Source organism: Cheilinus undulatus, linkage group 13, assembly GCF_018320785.1.
Source record: "Cheilinus undulatus linkage group 13, ASM1832078v1, whole genome shotgun sequence".
Taxonomy (NCBI): Eukaryota; Metazoa; Chordata; class Actinopteri; order Labriformes; family Labridae; genus Cheilinus; species Cheilinus undulatus.
The window spans coordinates 23360862-23376836 of NC_054877.1; the positions used below are offsets into that span (position 1 = coordinate 23360862).

At 37.0% G+C, this 15975-nt stretch overlaps 1 protein-coding gene across 1 annotated transcript in view; it reads right to left on the reverse strand.

The window, feature by feature from the left end:
* Positions 1 to 1114: 1114 nt before the first annotated feature.
* Positions 1115 to 15975, reverse strand: part of klhl14 (kelch-like family member 14) — a 28745-nt gene continuing 13884 nt past the window's right edge. Inside the window, 6 exon segments of the mRNA XM_041804247.1 lie at positions 1115 to 1255; positions 5708 to 5865; positions 7597 to 7755; positions 10002 to 10192; positions 11171 to 11249; positions 11969 to 12058. Coding sequence (XP_041660181.1) covers positions 1115 to 1255; positions 5708 to 5865; positions 7597 to 7755; positions 10002 to 10192; positions 11171 to 11249; positions 11969 to 12058 — 818 coding nt within the window.

A 15975-nucleotide genomic window follows, 5' to 3' on the forward strand; every position in this document is an offset into this window, starting at 1 on the left:
ATCGAAAGTGCTGGATTAATTTCACTATTAGTGCATAAAGGACCACTGTATGCTTGTTTGTTTTCATATATTGATTAAAATCTGAGAAAATGCTTTTGAACCCACAAACAGGAGTATTAGCATTAACATTTTCACTCTTTTAACCAAAATAAGCTAGCCACAAATTCAGTGGCTAGCAGTGACTATTGATTGTACCACTGTTATTAAAATAATAGAAACATCAGTGCTTCATGAATATCAGGAATTGACGTTCAGCCTTTCATTATTTTTAAGATAATTTGGTCAAAGCAGGTTACCTGTGAGGAACTCTCTGTTCAACAAGATATACAGCAACACCACCTCAGTCTGGCTGTAAATGTTAAGGTATTAAGTTAGAAATTAGGGCTGGGTGTAATGGACATATCATCAAGATTATTGTGCTACTTTGCCTTTTTAGTGTTTGGGCATTTGTATTCCTGCATCTAGCGTTATCTGTTTATAACATGTCAGTTAAGAAAATATTTTCTTTATATTCCCCTGTTTTAGACATGTAATATGTTGCAAGAAATTAAGTCGCATAGTGATCTGACAAAGTGATGCAGCAGATAAAGAGAAACATGAGCAATGAAGAATATTTATACACCTTGATCATCGCTGTAATTGTTACTCACCCAGCCCTAGTTTAACTCCATGAAGATCTGGGACTGATCCCCCTTTTCACAGCATCAGTCCATGAAATGACACTGCATTTAGCTGAAATTATGCCTCTACTGATACAAGATACAATGGATTTGAAAGCTATAATTCAGTTCAACACTGCGTGCTATAGAAGAGAAGCCAAAACACTTACTATCAGTTTAAATTAAATCAAGTATGAAACTGACCATTTCTCAGAACACAGATGAGTTTAAATACATGACTTACACAATTCAGATTTTTTTTCTTCAAACCTTCAGTAGGGAATAACGAAAGTGCTCTGGTCAATCCTGTAAAAAAATAATTTATACACACCGCCGTCACCTGACGGGCGGGTTTGTCACAAAATTGTTGACAGCTCTTTTGCTTATTGATGGTCCTCCTCCCATTCAGTGTGCTGCTCCTCGCTCTCTTCTCTGCCCGTCGGTTGAATTAGTTGTCATTTGTTAAAGGGGAGGCAGGCAGGCAGTATGACGGTGGAGCACGCCGGGCCTGCTAAAGGCTCTGCCACCTCTCCCTCCAACTCTGTCCATGTTCCTTTCTCAGGGCTGTAGCAGATGGTAGAAGACTTATAGGCCCCCTGAGGAGAACATAAAATCATGTCATTCTCGCTCATGTTCTCAGTGCTGTTTCAACTTTTACCTGTGGAACAGAAAATCTCTTTTATATAAATGAATATCATCAAAAACAGCATATGTATTTAAATATTCAGTCCAAGAATTCCATTTAATGACCAACCAGGAATGAAGTGACACGGTAAAGCCAGGTAAAGCTTATTCCTCTGTGTAATGGGGCTCCACCGTTCTCCAAAAACAGCTAAGAGCCAGGACGCTGCGCTGGATGACATGTTCCCTTATTACCAAGAACTGCAATTTATTTTGAGTCAGTCCCACACATACCTGAATCCTACTGCCAGAAATATCCCATAGTGTGCCAATTGTGTCTAAATCTGCAGCTAAAAAAGACACATAGAAATTTCTTATTTTATTCTTTTTGAGTGACATTTCCTAACAACTACAGAGTTCAGCTAAAATAGTTAGTGAAAACTGGCTGATGTAAAGTCCACTTAATCTATTACATACATTTTGAGAGTGAGTGACCTCTGCAATCTGCATTTTTTAATCTTCATATGCTTGCTGACAAAAACAAAGCTCTGGGCTCCTTAATAGATGAAGCTAGTGTGAAAGCTTGGATTGTGGTAATATTGATAAAATGTTAAACAAAAGATGAGGCTGTATCACACAAATGAGTGGCAGCTCTTCAATTTAGAAATAGAGGAGAATTAATTACAGATTCTGTGATAATTAATCATGATTAATTGTTTGTAACGGAGTATAAACATATATTTTTGTATACGTATTACATTGTCACCCATGTTACTCCTCTCTTCACATTATTAAGAGCGAATTTTTGAATTTACTGTATCTGATCTTTCACTCTGTCCCTCTGCACTGTGCCCACTTCACTTCTGTCTTTTTTCTCTCTTCATCTTCATTGGTGTTTTGTTAGTTTAAAAAGTTCTGTTGTTATTTCTCATGAATCAGTTTTTTTACGCACAACTGCACATGGTAAGCCTCTTGTCAGTGACATCATGAAACTACCATTAGGAAAGAACGAGCTTCTGAAAGGCATCAAAACTTTAAGGTTTTAAAGCAGCGAGAGGAGTAAACTTTTAAATCGGGAAGTTTGCACATCCACAAATAAATTCAACATTTCTGACACTAAACTTTTTCTGGATCAATCCTGGATGGTTGGTCGTATAAAGTAATAAAAATCAAAAAGACCATGAAATGTTTAGCTTGTTTTTGTTTTTCATCAAGTTTACAACACTTTGGCAAACATTAAAAAGAAGAGTGACGACAGTATGTCGTCATTGCAATTAATTTGCATGTTTTAAAAACTGCGTAATATATGTGTGATTAATTGATCAAAATAAACACGTTATTTTGACAGCATTAATTTAAAAATATAAGTTTGGTTTATTCATGTTACCTGACACTTGAAGGAAGCCCTTTTTTGTTTTCTTTTTTTTTTTTTTTTTTTACAAAGTTCAGACAGGGCATTGAGTAACACCTTTGATGATACAATATATCAAAAACTTTAATCCTTGTTGCATTCTTTCATCATTACTCATTAGGAATAAACAATATTATCAGCATGATAACTATAATCACAGATATTCACTTATAAAGTTAATTATTTGTATTACTGAACATTTCTGCTGAAATTACCAAATGATATATCGGCCTGTACTGGCTGTCAGTATCGACTATGTGCAACTATGTTTGTGTGGTTTTTAGGCAGGACCAACAGACCTACTTCACCTGAATCTTTTTTTTCAGTTTGACTCCTCAAACCAGCGTACCAAAGTGTGGACCAGGGGCCCACTGGTGAGCCCCAAAGGTACTACAGTTGGGCTGCAAAAGGCCATTTACAATAGCTTAAAATCTTAGAAACAAAAAATGTATATATTTGGGGTGCAGATGGCTGAGTGATTTGAGGAGCACCCCACGTGTGTAGATGGCAGGGATTCAAGCCTGGTTGGTGGCTACCTTCCTGCATGTCTCTCCTCCACGTCCAACCAATGATTTCAATTCTATCCATTGTCCTCCTCTCTCAATAAAGGCGTAAAAAACCCAAGAGTATTTTAAAGATATATATATATATATATATATATATATATATATATATATATATATGTATACAGTGCTTAACAAATTTATTAGACCACCATCCAAAGTAAGGTTTATGCCACAGCTGCCCTAAATTAACAGCATTGGTAAAAATGAGTAAAACCAAAATCATTTTTTATGTTTCTGCAACGGTTAATACACCAATATGTAGAAGTTCTTTAACCCAAATGTTTTTTTAATGCTAAAATATAATTATTATTGTTATCCATGAATTTTTAAATGTACTGATTTACAAAAAAAGAAAAAATAGTAAAGCACATTATTATTTCTTGATTAATATGTCAAATTATAGTTATTTACTTGCATTCCCGAGGACAAAATTCATGTTAGTGGTTGAATGTTATGCTTTATTAATTTCTGACTTCTCAGAGAAGCCCAGTGGGAATTTTTGACCATTATTTCAGAGGCACATTTGTGAGGTCACACACTGATGTAGGACGAGAAAGCCTGGCTCTCATTCTCCACTTTAATTCTTTCCAAAGGTGTTCTATCAGGTTGGGGTCAGGACTCTGTGCAGGCCAGTCAAGTTCATCCACACCAAACTCTCTCATCCATGTCTTTATGGACCTTGCTTTGTGCACTGATGCACAGTCACGTTGAAACAGGAAGGGGCCATCCACAAACTGTTCCCACAAAGTTGGGAGCATGGAATTGTCCAAAATCTCTTGGTATGCTGAAGCATTAAGAGTTCCTTTCACTGGAACTAAGGGGCCAAGCCCAGCTCCTGAAAAAGAACCCCACACCATAATCCCCCCTCCACCAAACTTTACACTTGGCACAATGCAGTCAGACAAGTACCATTCTCCTGGCAACCGCCAAACCCAGACTCATCCATCAGATTGCCAGAGTAGCACAATTTGTCACTCCAGAGAATGCATCTCAACTGCTCCAGTGTCCAGCGGTGGCGTGCTTTACACCACTGCATCCGATGCTTTGCATTGCACTTGGTGATGTATGGCTTGGATGCAGCTGCTCGGCCATGGAAACCCATTCCATGAAGCTCTCTACGCACTGTTCTTGAGCTAATCTGAAGGCCACATGAAGTTTGGAGGTCTGAAGTGACTGATTCTGCAGAAAGTTGGCGACCTCTGTGCACTACGCGCCTCAGCATCCACTGACCCCGCTCCATCATTTTACGTGGCCTTGCTGTTGGCATTGCTGTCATTCCCAATCGCTTTCACTTTGTTATAATACCACTGACAGTTGACTGTGGAATATTTAGGAGCGAGGACATTTCGCGACTGGACTTGTTGCACAGGTGGCATCCTATCACAGTACCACACTGGAATTCACTGAGCTCCTGAGAGCGACCCATTCTTTCTCAAATATTTGCAGAAACAGTCTGTGTGCCTAGGTGCTTGATTTTATACACCTGTAGCCATGGAAGTGATTGAAACACCGGATTTCTATTATTTGGATGGGTGAGTGAATACTTTTGGCAATATAGTATAAATTATGTTTTAGTGATCATAAATTACTTTATTGTTTGTTTGTTGTTTTTAAGACTCAGAAGTGACAGACATCTAGATGTTTAAACTCATGACACCTTTTTGTCATTTATTTTGTCTGATGTGAACAACCGATGTCACCGTTTAACTGGTGTTAGATTTACTGGTGACACTCAGTTAAACATTTAACTTTTCCGCTTGCTTCAAATTTTAAGAATTTCTCTGTGTCTTCAGAGACGTTAATGCCATTTTTGAAGAGCTGGAAAAACAGTGCTTGAACAGAGATGAATATTAGAAAAGAAAATTTAAGGGACTTTGCAGATGCCATATCAAACAAAATAAATGGCAGTGGCTCATTAGTCGTACTTTGTGATATACAGACACTCTCTGAGTAATGTTAATGATCTCAAAGCAAAGACTTTGCTTTAAATTCCCTGTTTATGCCATAAAATATTATAGATTTTTATTATAGATATTCAAGTCTCATGTTATGGTATTGCTTGGTTGGTTATGGGCCCCAGAAGATTTTCTGGTCTCAAACTGGGTTGTAGCATACTGAAGTTTGGGAAAGGCTGCCTGTAACTTTAAACTGTGTTCTTAGGGCAGAATTTTGTTTCTTTGTTTGTCCTTAAAGTCAAAGTATGTTTTCAGGAGTGAAGTTTCAGCTCTGAACTACAATTTTATATTAGTATCAATATGGGTATTGGCTTAACTGAATTTGCAAATATCAGCATATAGTATATAATATCTGATATCATGCATCCCTATCAAGCATCAATAATGCTGCACAGAAAATAAACTAATACTATAAAAATTCATAGTTAAATCATGTTCACCTACTAACACTTCATATGTTCATTACATTACATAAAAAGATGTGTCGGACCATACCATGCTCCAGCTGTAGCCCCCCACTAGGAAGATGCTGTCATCCAGAACAGCACAGCCCGGGCCACTGCGACCTTCCAGGATGGGCGTCTGCAGGATGTTCCACTGGTCAGCTTTTGGATCGTAACACTCCACCAACATCACATCTAGATGAGAGAAACCTTTGAAAGAAGAAAAAAAGTTTAAATCTCGACTGAAATTTTATTTATTTATTTCTAAAGTTTATTTGATAGGGACAATGCAAATTACATAGTAAAACTTCAGCCTGTTACAAACAAGCTAAAAGTAACTGAGGTTTCACACAGAGATTATAGCTATTGCGAGTTTCCATCTCCAAATTCAGTCTGTAGTATGCTGTTAATATCATCTGTGAATAATCAGTTTTTCTTTAGAATAAGTAGTTCTACACAAACACATTTTAAAACAAATCCAGACAGTTTAGATAATTTTCTGTTTGCATTTCTCAGTAGTCTTCTTATTTTCCAGTGAGTGGGACTCTTGAATCCAAATTTGATGACAATTTTGTTATTTATTTATGTTGCCAGGATGCTGTAATTAGCAATTGATCAAACACACCCACACTGTTCACTTTTTCATTTTGATGGTTCCTTCAGACACCAGGTTTCAGATACTTATCTTGGACATTTCCTCACTTGTTTCCAAAATAGTCTTTGCATTGCTTATTTGCTGCAGCCCTCTATGCCATTAAAGTTGCTTCCCACTTCAGCCTCGGCCAATTACTAGAGGCTGAGGTAAAATGCATCACTGACTAATACCCCAGCATTGGGATATGGTCATAGACACCAGATTTAATTGAAGATGATGTGCATAATCAGCATCATGTGAGCTACCTTGGATAGGATAGGCATTCAAATGTGTTTAAATCTTTAATTTAGATTAAAATTATGCTTACATTTTAAAAAAAGTTTGAATGAAGGAAATCATGGTTCAGTTTACTATACTGTCAGTTTGTCTTTAAATATGCTCGTTCTACTGACTGGCTAATTCTTAAAACCCCTCGAGCTTCTTAAAACCCCTCGAGCTTATAGTGAACTCGGTAAAACGGTACTTTCCGTCAATGCTCTGATCTCATAGAACGCCCCTAAACAAACTTTGAAAGTTCTTCCCCTTCTTGTAGAGTTTAGCACTTGATTGATTTCTACTTTAAAATGGGTTATATTTGTTTGCTGTTTTGTTTTGCTTGTTTTAAAGTGCTTTGAATCTTGATGCCGTTAGAATGAGAGAGAAACCTCAATGTACTTTCGAGAATAAATAAAGGTTTGAACTGAAATGAAAAGAAGATTTGTATACTTAGAGTAAGTTAATAGCCACTAAATATGCTAGTAAACATACTGAGATAGAAATAAAAAAAAATATTGACTGGATCAAACAGATAGTTCTTGGTTTTCTTTCTGCTTTCCTCTCAGGACCTCAGATGTTTTTTTTTTATTACATCTACTGGTGTTTGTTCTTCCTCAGCCTTGGGCATTGGGAACATGAAAACATTTGCCATTGAAGGTAGGTACACAGCTGAGAAAATCTTTGGACATGATGATTTTTAGAGGAAGTATCTGAAACTGTGCCAGTGAAAAGCAAATTAGAGTAAAGAAATCATACATGGTGTGCAATAAACTTTAAACTGTCTATTGCATTAAAACTTTTTCTTACTGTGATTCATTAATATAATGACTGCAAGCATTCAGATTTGCTAATAAAACACAAATTCACTATACATTTTCCTTTTTCTAAGTGATGGAGCATGAGTGTGGGCCCCCAGTGATGCAATGTAAATAAAAAATAAATAAATGGCAACATCTATTTCACTCACAGTTTAGAAAAAGTCTCAATATTGACATATTTTCTCTTCACTTCCTGAAATGTTGAGTACTTACCTTTCAAATGATTTCCACCGATGGCATACAGGCGGTCGTTCATTCCAGCCAGGGCGTGAATGGCACGCTTTGTGTTCATATCCTGTTTCCTCGCCCACACATCCATTATTGGATCATAACAGTAGAGCCAGGACACATACTCTCCATTGTGCACTCCTCCTACAACAGGTGAACACAGAACTTTGCCTTCAGTACTGTGTAGAAATTCACATTTATGTAGGGGGACACATGGCCTGTTTGTGTACAGATTGTCAGATGTATCACTCAACATATGATTAATTTTACTTTGTAAATCATCCAGTATTACACCAACACCTTCATCATACCATCCATATTTCATACCATCCAGTGCCGAGTATTTTTTGTATCTACAGAGACACTTTTTGTCTCTATCTTTTTGTCACAGATGTTTTTAATGATAAATGTAATGAGTCAAAGTAGACTGCGCCTCCCCAAAGAATTCTATTGAACACAGGTTCTCCTCAAGGCCAGCGCCTTTGTTTCCTTCTTTTAGTTTTCACTTGTGCTGACTGATATGGTACAATAGTCACGTCATAAAGTTCACCGATGATTCAGTGACAGCCAGCTTTTTGAAGAGCAGGATTATAGTTTATGCTGTGCTGCTGTGATGAGTCTTTGATTTAAATGTCATTTAAACAATAGATATTGTTATAGATTTCAGAAGGCTAAATTGTATCCACTGTTTTTATATTGAGTTGGTTTAAAAAAATGTTTAACAGAGTTTCATTTCACCTTAAACTCTGGATGCATTTGTCAAGGAAACTTCTCTGGAATAAATATAACCAAAAGGGTTTGCCAAGTATTTCTCTGTGTCTAATGAAAGAAGAAGGCCATTGTTAATCTTTCTCTTCATCTTTTTAGAAGCGATTTTTAATAAGTAACCACAGACCCCATGACCAAATTAAAAAATACATGACAGGATTACCATTATCTGGTTATATAACAAATAGAATGAGACCTAACTCTCTTGTACAAAGTCAGGACTGTAAAGAAAACCTAGTCCATCCTGGCTGATCACAGCTATCTCTCGGTTTACAGTGCCTAAAAGGATTGGATAGGTCTCAATCAGACACATCTGGACAATGCAATTTTACTCCATTCTTCTTCGCAAAACTGCTGAAGCTTTGTCAGGTTGCACAGGGATCAGGCATGAACAGTCCTTTTCAATTCCAGCCACAAACTCTCTATTGGATTGAGGTCTGGGCTTTGACTCAGCCACTCCAGAACATTCACCTTCTTGTCTTCAAACTATTTCTGTGTAGCTTTCACTGGATGCTTCTGGTCATTGTTTTACTGGAAAATAAATCTTCTCCAAAACTGTAGTTCTCTTAAAGACTGAATAGAGTGTCCTCCAGGGTTTTGCTGCATTAATTTTATCCTCTACCACATCTCTTCCAGGGCCGGCCGCTGAGAAGAATCTCCACAGCATGATGTTGCCACCACCATGCTTCACAGTGGGAATGGTGTGTTTGTGGTGATGTGCAGTGTTTGGCATCCACCAAACACAGCATCTTGCCATATGGCAAAAAAAAAAAAACACGGTCCTTCTTGCACGGTCACTCAGGTTATGATGATGGCTTGATCTCGGCAGATTCACACGTCATGTTCCTTCCATTTCTTGATGGATTTAACTGATCTCTGGGGGGGGTGTTTAGTGCCTTGGCAACCTTTTGTTATCCATCCCCTGACTTAGACTTTTCAATAACCTTTCCCCTAAGTTGCTTGGAGTGTTCTCTTGTCTTTATGGTGTAATGGTAGCCAGGAATACTGATTAACCAGTGACTGGACAGCCCAACAGTGGTGGTCTCCACTGAAAACTGAAAACTGATTCCACTTAACTTAGAGGGTTAGGTGAGCCATAAAACTTCTGGTAAACTAATCAAACTGTTAGTCTACTCAGTTTCTTCCCTTTTCATGGAAATATGTGCATAAATATTAACCACAACATAATCAAAATGGATGGATAAACTGCCATTTTTAATATGGAAAAAATGGAAATCCTGTGGCTTTTTCAGGCAGCATCAAGTGGACACCAAATGAGTTGCATTTCTGCATTGAATTCATTTAAAGTACTGCTTGGAAAATCCTTATGTTCATAAAAATAACTGCCTATTTATTGTTTTAACAAATGTAAAGAAGTACATTTTTTGTTTAACCTTTTTGGTCTGCACTTAATCTTTGCTTGAGACTAGCTACTAAGGTAGCATTAACAGAACAACACACTTATTCTCCAAAAAAACTGTCTGTATTCAAGTGCAGGCACCAGGTTTGGCATTAAATGGGAATGTATAGGATAAAACAATCTGTGCTTCTGCTGCTTCAGTTCTTTTTTCAGCCCATCCTGTCAAATACTTCATAGAGTATTAATAATGTTCTCTCCTGACCTGATATGTAGATCTTGCCGTTGTGTACTGCTCCTGCATGTGCAGCCAGAGGCTGTGGCAGAGACGACACGTAGTTCCACTCGTTGGTCTCCAGGTTGTAGGACTCAACACTGGAGAGGTATCCGCTCTCGTTCCGACCACCAATCACATACAGGTGCCTATCGAGGCGGCAGGCAAAGAAACTGGCCCTCCTGAGGAAGCAAGTGTCAACCAGACAACACTATTAAACAAGGAAGACAAGACTTATTTGAGGATTTCTACAATTTGTGCTAAAAGAAGGAAGGATAAATTTGAGTTTCTGAACTGTTTATATAAATTTGATACAGTGAGCACCTGTTTTATGCCAATGGAGTGAGTGTATCTACTTTTGCAAGGGATGATTTTGATTTAATATCACAAATTCAAAAAGACGAATTTCAAGAAAAGAATTCATAATGAGGAAGAGGAGGGCTTTTGCTTGCAAACAAATTAATCATCTAACAAAAAATGAAGTCTTCCATTTATTATAATGTTGTTTGTGAATATGTACAGTGCTTAACAAATGTATTAGACCACTTGTCATATTTGTCTCAAAGACCATCCAGCATCATGAAGTGCTTTAATGCGGACTCTTTCATTTTCAGTGAGCTCTCCACGTTTTACCATTTTGAACAGGAATGAGGAATTTCAAACTGAATTCACCCAAATTTGAGCCAGCTCATTTGGGCTTCTCTGAGAAGTCAGAAATTAATCAAGCATAACATTCAACCACTGAAACTAATTTCTATGTTCAGGAATAACATATTAATCAAGAAATAATAATGTGATTTACTATTTTTCCTTTTTTTTTTGTAAATCAGTAAATTTGAAAATTCATGGATAACAATAATAATTATATTTTAGCATTAAAAATATTATTTGGGTTAAAGAGCTTCTACATATTGGTGTATTAACCATTGCAGAAACATAAATAATGATTTTGGTAATTACCAATGCTGTTAATTTAGGGCCGCTGTGGCATAAACCTTACTTTGGTTAGGGTTAGGGTGGTCTAATAAATTTGTTAAGCACTGTATATAAAAGTCAGAAAGGGATGCAGTTCTTGTGCAGAACCTTGAAACCCCTACTGTGCGGTCTATCTGTATTCCGTTTTCACAATAACAAACACACAATCAAACAAGCAGACTTACCTCTCCTGCATAGGAGGCAGCTGTATCCAACTGTTGAATCTTGGGTCATAGCGGCTGACAAAATTAGTGCTGTGCTTTCCTGCAAAATCAGATCAAAAGAAAGATGCAGATTACTCAAATGATTCATTTTTTTTTCTACAGTTTAGGCAGGCTAAGGTAGTGATCAGCTCTCTTCTGTGCCTCTGCAGGTCTCATTTGGTATAAAAATATCTCTTAAGATCAACACCTACAGGTGATAGTTTTCTGTATTTGCACATTTCACCTCCATAAGGGTGAGCAGACATTGATTACAAGCTTATTTTCCAATTATGTAGGATAATCTATCATTAGTGTTCCATCATAAGGTGCTAGGTGTTTGTTTTGACTACCAGAGACAAAAATAACACAGATCTGACTACCTAGGTGGTGTACCAATGTTAGTAGGTGCCTTAAGAACAAAGGAAAGCATCAGATATGTTGGTCATTTACAGTCTTTGTTTCTTACTACTTCGATGTGTTGTCACTATTTTGCAAAAAGCACTCTTAACACTTCCACAAATGTTTCAGTGTTAATAACAGTTATTTTTCTGTGCCAATCATGGATAAGTGTTGACTGGAGTGTTGTTTGTCCACTCAGAGCTGAACTGGCTCTGCTGTGAGTGTTTTAACTATCTGAAAGTGTTACATTAACTCTGATGGGGTTGAACCTACATCAACTCTGGCTCCCTAGGTTCTCTCGGCTATGTAAATGTGACACATTTTCAGTTTGAAATCACTGGATAGACTGACTTTCAGCCATCTATGGAGGTGTTACTGTACCGTTGGGATTCCACTGGTCCTCTCCGCCAAGCAGCAGCAGGAAGTTCTCCACCTCCACCACACAGTGATGGGCGCTGTTGTAAGGCATTACTAGACGGGACACAAAAATAAAAGGCATCAGTCTTTAAAATGGTAATCATACAGACAAGCCATGGGTTTAAAATTATATGAAAGGTACATTAAAAACAATGCTATCAAACATGACCTTCTATCATCACTTACCCCAAGTTATTACCATTCTCTCATGGAGGGTTTGCAACACTTCAAACTGCTGAGATGCTGACATACTGAACAGGTGTATTGCCTTGAATTGCTTTTGAGATGCATAAGTTCAAGGTCTGCGGTATCACCCAAACAAACTTTAACATTTTAAACATATTTTAAAAAATACTGTATCATACAGATGTAAAATCAAAAGACTATATATTACTATCAGGATCTGTCAAATCTTGTTGATGGTTAATACATAATAATAATAATAAATGCAAACAAATATGTAGGTTTTTTTTCCTCATATCATGGAGTGGTTTCAATGAGTCTGCCCACCATAATTTATGTGTACAACTTTTAGTTTAGTGACATAAAAACCATTCTACATAAATTTATGATTTCAGTAGCACTGACGGGAGCTTGTCACAATACTTGTTGCTGATCTTCAACTCTCCGTCTTAACTGAGGGAGCTTTATTCGTGACATCAGACAGAGTCCACTCTATACTGGAGTAGAAGTGACAAGGGAGCAGTATGAGAAAGGCCCCACTCTGTAATTGACTGGAAGTGGCAACCAGGCCAGGGATACCCTGCCACTTGCCCACTATCAGCTGGGATTGGCTCCAGCATCCCCAACGACTCTAAACGGGATGATCCATATAGATAATGAATGTACAGCTGGACTAAGAATACATTTTTTCCTTATTTTTATCCATGAATGAATGAAGCTGATAAGTATTATGTCTAGCTAACCTATCAATTAACACTCAAGTCTCCTTTTACAGCATATATACATGGAATGAACAAAAAAAAGGGAAAAAAGTAGTGACGCACAATATGCCAATATTTCCAGTCATTTTAGCAGATACTGATGAAGTGCATAGAGAGACTGAATCTAGAAGAGCTAAGAGAAGAGCTGGACAGTCTGGTAGTGTTTTATATTTGGGCCTTCATTTAAAACTTTCAGGGCTCATGATGGGCCTCCTTCGGTGTGTGGTCCCTCTGGCCAGTGCTTCCCAAAGTGTAGGCAGCTTTGGGCCTACACTTGAGCCTACTCTCTCTGTATCTCTGTATGCATTCATATGATATGAGTCTTTATGTTCTAGTTCTGTGTCCATAGGTTCTTCTTGGCCCTGTGCCTCATAGATTCATCTGGATATTTGGGACAAGCGACCTGCTGCTGTGGACCCACCTAACTCCAACTACATTTACTATAATAATAATAATAATAATAATAATAATAATAATAATAGTTGTTGTTATTAATATTAATATTAATAATATTGTTAATGATATTAATATTATTATTAATACTAGAAAAGCACCCAGAGAGCGCAGACCTCCACCATCAGCCCTATCTCCCAATAGTGAAGAATCCTTTAAAAACATTCCTGAATCCAGATGGTAATCCGGATGACTCCCAAAATCTAACTGGCCTGGAGACACAGTGAGGCAAAGCACTGGCTTTGCTACGTGTGGACTGTCATGGCGGACGCACCCATGGTCTCACTGGACGACTGAAAGTCATGGCAGAGGGTGAATATTCCTCTATTCCTCCCAGCATAGTGAGTAATCTCGGTACAATTCGCTGTCTTTCTCTCTGTCACACTCCAACTCGTCTCCTCGACCAGGGGTGTGTCATTCAAACTCTATAAACTCCAAAACTTTGAATAAGTTACTCATGTCCGCCATCTCCTGGTGTAAAGTGGTAACAGCGCAGACCTCCGCCATTAGCCCTATCTCCCAATAGTACAGAATCCTTAAAAAAATTCCTGGATCCAGACGGTGATCTGGATCAGTCCCAAAATCTAATCTGTTCTTCCTTATGCCATTTCTGACATTTCCTGTAAAATTTCATGAAAATCCGTCCATGACTTTTTGACTTATGTTGCTAACAAACAAATGAACAAACGAACAAACCCACCTGATCACATAACCTCCATGGCAGAAGTAATGATTATTAATATTATTGTTATTATTATAACTACTATAATTATCACCTTCATCTATTTTTGCTAATGTCAGTATTACAGTGATCATTGCTTTATCTATTAACATCATTCTTGCTATCATTACTAGAACAGTTTTATTGAATCCAAGAGCAATACTACTTCACTGCTAAATCTGGTAGTAATAAATTCACGGTAGTCCTTATTATAATATTAATGATTAACGCTTATCTATTATAATAGGCCACAACAGAGTATGGTCTAGACCTGCCCACTTTGTACACTGTCTTGAGATAATTTTGGTTATGGCGCTACATAAACAAAGATTGACTGACTGATTGGTTGATTGATAGGTGGACTGCAAGAGGTCATTTCTAATAACTAAAAATCATAGAAATTTAAATTGTATTTTAAACGATCATATACATTTTATGTCTCAGAGTACCAAATCACAGCCAGAACATTTACCCCATGTCACCGTTTTATCTGTTTGATGTATACAACCCGTGTCCATGGTTGGATTTACTGGTGACAATGTTTTAACCATTCTACTGTGCTGCTTTCTTCCTGGATTTAAGAATTAATCAGTGTATTTGGAGTACAGTTTTACATTTTGCCAATATTAGAGGCCAATATACAGTGCTTAACAATTTTTTTAGACCACCACCCAAAGTAAGGTGTATGCCACAGCTGCCCTAAATTAACAGCATTGGTAATTCCCAAAATCATTTTTTATGTTTCTGCAATGGTTAATACACCAATATGTAGAAGTTCTTTAACCCAAATGATATTTCTAATGCTAAAATATAATTATTATTGTTATCCATGAATTTTCAAATTTACTGATTTACAAAACAAACAAAAAAAAAAAATAGTAAAGCACATTATTATTTATTGATTAATATGTCAAATTATAGTTATTTACTTGCATTCCTGAACATAAAAATGAGTTTTAGTGGTTGAATGTTATGCTTGATTAATTTCTGACTTCTCAGAGAAGCTCAATGAGCGGGCTCAAATTTGAGTGAATTCAGTTTGAAATTTCTCATTCCTGTTCAAAATGGTAAAATGTGGAGAGCTCACTGAAAATGAAAGAGCCCGCATTAAAGCACTTCATGATGCTGGATGGTCTCTGAGACAGGTGGTCTAATAAATTTGTTAAGCACTGTATATTTACTGCTGATATGTGCGGCTGATTCATCTGCTGTGAATATGGGCAAAATGCTAAAATCTATCAATACAGATATTTAACTTTCTCAGCTAAAATCTGCCAATACCAATATCCTGACAATAATACAGTGCATCCCTGGAAAAATCAAAATACAGTAGTGTATACGTTTTTTCCTTAACTAGGTCCTACCTTGCGTTATGTTTAAACAGAAACCAAACATATAAGTATCAGCAAGTTTTAATTTAAAATGTTGGTATTAATTTTGGTAAGACACCTGGGGAAACAAAAGGCACTTAGAGCTTCAAGTCAAATTCACAATCAAACTGTGATGTCAGACAAGTGTCCTTGAGGGTATTTATATAATAGAAAAAAAAATGCAAAAAGCAGCTAAAATGACAAAAATGGTTCTAAAAAGTTTATTGAATAAACAACTGCACCACCAAAATAACTTTGACTAAATAAAGCTTTAATCAAAAACTCATTCTGGTTTAATGAACTGGTAAATTGTACGTTTATGGCACTTTATCTCAAAAGTACTTTCACACTGCATGTCAGATTCACCCATTCACAGCACATTCACACACTGATGGCAGAACCTAGTATGTAAAGTGTTCATTCATTTATAATTTAATTCATACACATTAACGTCACCATTATGTGAAGTCTGCTTCATTCAAA